General features: G+C 40.1%; 1 protein-coding gene across 4 annotated transcripts in view; it reads right to left on the bottom strand.

Annotated features, from left to right (window-relative positions):
- The window catches only part of MSH3 (mutS homolog 3), a 227,530-nt gene that overhangs the window by 217,637 nt on the left and 1,548 nt on the right, over positions 1–8,345 (bottom strand). For all 4 annotated transcript variants that reach the window (XR_004056310.1, XM_010386022.2, XM_030927020.1 and 1 more), the window contains exon 2: positions 7,917–8,037. Coding sequence is in view for 3 of the 4 variants with exons in the window: in XM_010386022.2 (XP_010384324.2) it covers positions 7,917–8,037 (121 nt within the window). In the remaining variant the exon portion in view is untranslated. The remainder of the gene's footprint in view (positions 1–7,916; positions 8,038–8,345) is intronic.

The following is an 8,345-nucleotide window of genomic DNA, read 5'->3' on the forward strand; positions in this document are numbered from 1 at the left end:
AAACAAGCACAGTTGATGGAGTACTGTACCTAACCCAGAAGGATGATAGGAACACAGACACAATGTATGCTGAGATCCACGGCCTCTCCAGAACCCAGGCAGCCAGAACACTCCCCTCCAGGCAGAAGCTGGGAGGACTCTTGACTGGGAAATCTAACTAGCTCAAGGAGAAAGACTTGACATTGACATCAGGGGTTCACCAAGAAAACCAAATCGACATACTCAGACACACCATCACTTTGCTCATGCCATGCCTTCTGCATGTCAAAATTGTATTCATTCTTCAAGACCCATCTCAAATCTACCTTTCCCATAAAACCTTCTGCTAACTTTCCCAGCTTAAAATCATCTTTTCTTTCTCTATGTTCCTATAACAAGATCACATCTCCCTGTGGTACTCATCACAGTCTGCCAATTGGCAGTTTTTCATAAACAAGCAATCCATGAAAGAAGGGAAACTATCATTTTCTGGATCCCTACCATGTACTAGAACACAGTATTTCACTATTTAGAGCAATACTATTACGTTGGTGCTACTAAATGTAAAGGAACTGGGACTGCACGCATTTATCACCTCTTACCTTCCCTATTAAAGCAAAAACACTCTCGAGGGCAAGAGTTGTGTTTTGTTCATTTCTAAAAGTTTAAAATTGCTGCTGAGCTGCTTGCTAGGGCCTGCTCCCAACCTGTGGAGTGTACTTTTTGTTTTCAATAAATCTCTGCTTTTGTTGCTTCAAAAAAAAAAAGTTTAAAATTTTCCCGATTGATATTTAAACGTCTTCACAGGCTTTCATTAGGTCTCCTGTGAATTTTCTAGCTACAAAAATGTAAATTTGACTCTTTTCTCAAATGTATATTCACCTTGTTTACTATTACTCTCTTTTTCGAAATATACATGTGTATCACCCTTCAAAAGTATACTGTAAGTGTGTATGTTATACAAAGATTTTCCCTCCTATAGACATAAAAAAAACTTTGCCTGGAATGGAGGTGGGATGAAGAAATTGGAGTTGTATTTGTTGGGGAAAGAAAAAAAAAAGTATTGTGAAACTTGATCATATGAATTGGGTCATTCTTATCACACTCAATTAAAATGGAGTAGGGAGGTCAGGGGAAAAAGCACTGAGAGCACGTATCATTGCTCCAAAAATGTAATTCTCTGCCAGCCTAGCTGCTAAAACTGCCTACTGTAACCTGAAACCAATTTTACCTGATAGCTGCTAAAACAACCTGCTGTGACTCTAAGGCTAGTTTTACCCATTGCGGTCATTCGCCAATCAGAGCTTGCCAGTTCCCCCAAATTTTCCTAATACCAATGAACCTTCTTTCAAAATAATACATTTCTTTTTCTTTTTGCAACCTTGACCTCCAGGGCTCATGAGATCCTCCCACCTCAGCCTCCTGAGTAGCTGGGACTACAGGCAAGTGCCGCCATGCCCAACTAATTTTTTTTAATTTTTTATATAGATGGGGTCTCCCTATGCTGCCTAGGCTGGTCTCCAACTCCTGGGTTCAAACAATCCTCCTGCTTTGGCTTCCCAAAGTGTTGGGAATACAGGTGTGAGCAACTGCTCCTGGCTCATTTCTCCTTTTCAATAAAACTTCCAATTTTATCTTTGTCCTTCATCATACCAAAGACCACCTGGTCTGTGTGTATGCCCCAAATTGCAATTCTTGCTTCCCAAATAAAATGGGTTTTTTTTTCCTTTTTTTGAGACAAAGTCTCACTCTGTCATCCGGGCTGGAGTGCAATGGTGTGATCTCGGCTCACCGCAACCTCTGCCTCCTGGATTCAAGTAATTCTCCTATCTCAGCCTCCTGAATAGCTGGGATTACAGGCGTGTGCCACCACACCTGGCTAATTTTTGTATTTGTAGTAGAGATGGGGTTTCCTCATGTTGGGCAGGCTGGTCTCGAACTCCTGAACTCAGGTGATCCGCCCACCTCCGCCTCCCAAAGTACTGTGATTAAAGGCGTGAGCCACCACGCCCAGCCCCAAATAAAATGTTTTAAATTTAGAGATTTGTATTTATATTTTATTTGACTCTGACAGTATTTAAAACCAAAGTGTGAAAAACAGAGATGAAATAATCAGGGACTCTTATGGCTGGCAGATGCTACTGGTTGAATAATAAATAGTCACTGCCTAAAACTTACTACAGGTGTTGACAGTCTTGCATCATTTAATGATGGGGATATGTTATGAAGAACGTGTCATCAGATGATTTCATCGTGTGCACATCAGAGAGTGTACTTACACAAACCTAGATGATGGTATAGTCTCCTACACACCTAGGCTATATGGTATAGTTTACTGCTCCGAGGTTATAAACCTGTATAGCGTGTTACCATACTGAATACTAGAGACAACTGTAACACAATGGTAAGTATCTGTGTATCTAAACATATTTAAACATAGAAATGGTACAGTAAAAATACCTACTATAATCTTGTGAGACTAATGTTGTATAGGTGGCCCCTCATTGACTGTTGTTAGGTAGCATATGACTGTATTTATGTTCTTAATGTTACCAATGTCTACTATCTCTGTATTGTGGAAATACGATGTAATGGTGTGCTACTGCTACTATGCATCCCTTTCTAACTCTAAAAAGGTCAAGCCGTAGGAATGTGACTAAAGTTGCTCTAGAGTAAGGGCTATTATTCTCTACTGAAGTTTAAAAACAATCCTTAAAAAGATCAAAGTGATCCAAAGGAATTTAACTGCTTGCCAGAACAGAGTCCAACACTCTAAAGAAATACAAACTCCAGCAGGAGACAACACAGATTCAACATATCCATGATCCAACTAGTTAGTTACTAGACATGCAAAAAGTAGGAAAAATCTGTCACGGGATGCAGGCCCAGAAATGACAGATGATGCAATTAGCATATAAGAACAAGAAAATACAATTTATAAATATGCTCCATATAATTGAGAATGTAAAGGAAAACATGAGCAAAAAGAGGAGCAAAAGGATTTTTTTCAATAGCTTTACTGAGATATAATTCATATAGAGAACTGGAAGATATTTTAAAAGAACAAAATGGAACTTCTAGAGACGAAATATACAATATGGGAAATGAACATTTTATTGAATGAGATTTACAGCAGATTAGACATAGCAGAAAAAAAGACCACTGAAAACAGAGCAGTAGAATCTATCCAAAATGAAGTACAAAGAGAAATAAGCCTGGGAAACAAATGAAAAGAGCCTCGATGACTTAAGAGATAATATCAAATAGTTAATATCTCTGTAATAAACTCTCAGAAGGAGACACAGAGACAGGAAGTCAGAAAAAATGTGAAACAATAACAACCAAAAAAGTTTCCCACATTTAATAAGACCTATAAACCCACAGACTGGAGAAGCTTTAAATGAGCTCCAAACAGGATAAAAATAAATGAAGAAATAAAATTTAAAAACCAGACAAAGACAGCTGGGCACGGTGGCTCACACCTATAATCCCAGCACTTTGGGAGGCCGAGGCAGGTAGATCACGAGGTCAGGAGTTTGAGACCAACCTGGCCAACATGGTGAAACTCGATCTCCACTAAAAATACACAAATTAGCCAGGCGTGGTGATGACTGCCTGTAACCCCAGCTACTCCAGAGGCTGAGGCAGGAGAATTGCTTAAACCTGGTGGGGTGGGTTGCAGTGAGCTGAGATTGGGGGAGGGGGTGGCAAACAGACAAGGTCCATCAAAATCAAATATGTGTTTCTGCAGATTCTATGGGGCAGAAAAAAAATCGAACATGAAAATCAGTGATTAAGAGAAAATCTTAAAAGCAACCAGAGAAAAAGACAACCCTTTATAATTAAAAATAAAAAACCTTTGATGTCTTTTATGCTAAAGGCTAAGAATCCCCGAAGAAATACAGTGACTCTTTCCTTCTAAATATGACTTTTCCAATATACAGTTACCTTGTTTACTATGACTTCCTTTATGCTAAAAATATATTTTTGAATCTTTTCCAATGTGATATAGTTTGTGCCCCAACCCAAATATCAACTTGAATTTTATCTCCCAGAATTCTCATGTGTTGTGGGAGGGACCCAGTGGGAGGGACCCAGTGGGAGGAATCATGGGAGCCAGTCTTTCCTGTGCTATTCTCATGATAGTGAATAAGTCTCATGAAATCTGATGAGTTTATCAGGTTTCCACCTTTGTGTCTTCCTCATTTTCTCTTGCCACCACCATGTAAGAAATGCCTTTCAACAAACTTGCACGTTCTACACATGTATCCCAAAACTTAAAATATAAAAAAATTTAAAAAAAATTAAAAAAAAAAAAAAGAAGTGCCTTTCACCTCCCACCATGATTCTGAGGCCTCCCCAGCCATGTGGAACTGTAAGTCCAATTAAACCCCTTTTTCTTCCCAGTCTCTGGTATGTCTTTATCAGCAATGTGAAAATGGACTAATAAACAATGCATCTCTTACTGTATTATTCTTCCCTTGGTTTTCAAAATACATACTTAACTGGCTTTTCAAATGTATCTAAGTTTGCTTGTGTGTATAAAAGTTTCCTTCTCCCGTGGATCCCAGGTATAAAAAATAACTTGTTAATTGAAGAGTTAAGAACTGAGGTGGATATATACAATGGAATACTGCCTAGAAAAAAGGAATGAATGCATTATAGAGTAGCCAAAATGATAGAGACAGAAAGCTGAATGGCAGACACCATGGGTTGGGGGAAGGGAAATACAGGAAGTTAGTGTTTAATGGGTACAGACTTATAGGATTGTAAGATTAAAAGTTCCGGAGATGGATGGTGGTGATGGGTGCATGTGTACTAAATACCCCTGAGCTGTATACTTAAAAATGTCTAGAATGATAAATTTTATGTTATGTATAGTTTACCACAATAAAGAAAATGAGTATTTTTAGAAAAGGGAATGAAGTAGATACATGCTACAACATGGATGAACCTTGAAAACATTACAGTAAGTGAAAGAAACCAGACAACAAAGGCCACATATTATATGATTCCATTTATATGAAATGTTCAGAATAGGCAAATCTATAGACAGAAAGTAGATTAGTGGTTACCTAGGGCTGGGGAGTGCTGGGGGAGAACAGGGGGTGGCTGTTAATGGGCACAGGGTTTCTTTTGGGGTGACGAAAATGTTCTAAAATTGACTTTGATGATGGTTGCACAACTCTGGGAATATCCTAAAAGCCATTGAATTGTGCATGCTAAATGGGTGAATCATATTGTATGATAACTGTATCTTTTTTTTGAGACTGAGCCTCACTCTGTCGCCCAGCTTGGAGTGCAGTGGCATGATCTCGGCTCACTGCACCCACACCTCCCAGACTCAAGCGATTCTCCCGCCTCAGCCTCCTGAGTAGCTGGGACCACCAGTGCCCACCACCATGTCTGGCTAATTTTTGTATTTTTAGTAGAGATGAGGTTTCACCATGTTGACCAGGCTGGTCTGGAACTCCTGACCTCAGGTGATACACCTGCCTCGGCCTCCCAAAGTGCTGGGATTACAGGCGTGAGCCACCATGCCCAGCCCCAAGAACTATATCTTAATAATTCTGTTATTAAAAAAAAAAAACTTGCCAGGTATGATGGCTCAGGAGTGCAGTCCCAGCAACTGAGGGGCTGAGGCAGGAGGATGGCTTGGGACCAGGAATTCAAGACCAGCCTGGTCAACACAGCAAAACCCTGTCTCTAAAAAATATATATATTTTTTAATTAGCCAGGCATGGTGGCATGCACCTGTGGTCCTTGCTACTTAGGAAGCTAAGGCGGGAGGATGGCTTGAGCCCAGGAGTTTGAGGCTACATGAGCAATGATCCTGCCACTACACTCCAGCCTGGATGACAGAGTAAGACCTGTCTCTAAAAAATAAAATAAACTGAAGTGGAGCAGTCACCCAGCTTCTAACTAGTCAATGATCCTCTCCCTTCTTTCTTAGTGCCATTTTTAACAAGTGGCAAAGGTCCTATTTTAAAATATGCCAAGTGCGTTGTCTTATTTCAACAACATTCTATCTCAACTGTCCCGTGTGGTCTTAGTTACTTAACTGTGATAATCTTCAGTTCTCTTCATCTATCACCCACTTCTTCCTCTATAAAAAGACAACAGGCCTGGCGCAGTGGCTCACACCTGTAATGCAGCACTTTGGGAGGCCAAGACGGGCAGATCACTTGAGGCCAGGAGTTCGAGACCAGCCTAACTAACCAACATGGCAAAATGCTGACTCTACTAAAAATACAAAAAGTAGCCATGTGTGGTGGCACGCACCTGTAATCCCAGCTACTCGGGAGGCTGAGGCAGGAGAATTGCTTGAACTCAGGAGGTGGAGGTTACAGTGAGCTGAGATTATACCAGTGCACTCCAGCCTGGGTGACAGAGTGAGAGACCGTGTCTCAAAAAAAAAAAAATAGAGGGCAAAAAGCATTCTTTGGAAAAATAAATGAGCTACAAAAAGCCTCTAGAATAAAAATCATAGTTGCTTATTCAGTGCTTGTAGACCTAAAAAATGGATCTATACAGAGTAATCAAGCAATGAAAGGTAGGCAGCCCCAGAATTGTAACATTAACACATGACAAATTCTCTCAAGTCATGCCTTCTTGCATGCCCCCTCCAGAAAGGAGAAGTTTCAGATTTACTTTTCTCCTTAGCCACATATCTCCATTCCTGTAGTTATTTCATACTAAAGCTTTCATGTTGACCCTAAATCCAAATTTTACCTTTAATGGAAGGATTAATATTTTACATATATCTCCATTGGACAGATACCTCTACTGAATTGGGACTTTTTCTTTTTTCTCATTCTCTTTACCTAATTTCCTGGGGATAATGAATAAAGATGGATTTTCTGTCTTCCCTTATCACAAATTCTCTGATACCATAAAACCAGAGAAAAATCTGCTCAACTGTCTATATGCAACAGCACCTCTAGAAATCCAGGAACACAGGCACTCAGGCAGGCTGGGTTTTTTTTTTTTTTTTTTTTTTGCTGTTTTTCGTTTGTTTTTTGTTTTGAGACAGAGTGTCGCTCTGTCGCCCAGGCTGGAGTGCAGTGGCACAATCTTGGCTCACTGCAACCTTCACCTCCTGGGCTCAAGTGATTCTCCTGCCTCAACCTCCCACGTAGCTGGGATTACAGGCAACCACCACCACGCCCAGCTAATTATCGTATTTTTAGTGGAGACAGGATTTCACCATGTTGGCCAGGCTGGTTTTAAACTCCTGACCTCAGATGATCCGCCTGCCTTGGCCTCCCAAAGTGCTGAGATTACAGGTGTGAGCCACCGCGCCCTAGGCATGCTGTTTTTATTCAATGCCTTTTACATACACAAAGAGCAGCTCTAAGCAAAAAAAAAAAAGGGGGGGGGGAGAGTAGATCTACGGGTCCTGGTACTGAAAATTGTTCAAAATTTTCTATTAAGTAGAAAAAGACAGTAGCAAATTAGTATACAATATAATATAATCTGTAAAATATAATTAAACTAATTTGTGAGCTTATGAGTATGCATATATACACACGTATAAATTTTTAAAATCTGGACGTATACAGAACACCAATTAGCAGTGGGCCTCACTCAAAGGGAGGGATTATGGGGTCTATCACTGCCTACGTTCCAAATTTCTGTACTGTTTGAAATTTCTGTAGCAAGAATGTTTTAATTTTATAATCAGGACAAAAATAGCTAGAAGGAATAAAGGAGAAAGTTGGGAGAACTACAGTTAAATTGCAGAATTCTAGCTCTACCATCCCCTTAACGTCTTATACCCATCACCATCACCTATAGGGGGCCACTCTGCTCAGGAACAAAGGGGACCTTTCTCCACAAAGAAAAAAGACACAATTCTAATATGCTCTTCTACCCTCTGGAGAATTCCAGAATAACAGGGCCATGACTGAGCGAGAAAAGAATCCCCCACAACTCACCAGAGGTGCCAGACATTCCCAGATCACTTCCTCCTTCCTTTTGTTGGGCTTTCTTTACTTTCTTTTTAACAGACCCATCATTTTCCAATGGTCTCTTCTTATTTCTGTCCATTTCTGTAGCCTATATCGGGAAGGTTAGAAAATGATGTATCTCTATTCTGAGAAGGCCTGAGGTATGTGAAGTAATTTAAACCTTACATCTGAATGACAAGTTCCTTGCCATCCATTCTTCAAAGAATCCCCTACTTTTAGCACTGGAAAAGTCTATGGGTGAACTGTTTTTAACACCATAAAAGACAAGGTAGAGTCTGATGACTGAGGTCAGGAGTCTCAGCAACTCAAGCCCTGTTTAGAATTAATTGAAACCAAGGCTGCTACCTGTCTTGTCTCAATCAGCCTTCAGCTTTCTCTAGTTATAAAACTTGAATC

Source organism: Rhinopithecus roxellana, chromosome 3 (assembly GCF_007565055.1).
Source record: "Rhinopithecus roxellana isolate Shanxi Qingling chromosome 3, ASM756505v1, whole genome shotgun sequence".
NCBI lineage: Eukaryota > Metazoa > Chordata > Mammalia > Primates > Cercopithecidae > Rhinopithecus > Rhinopithecus roxellana.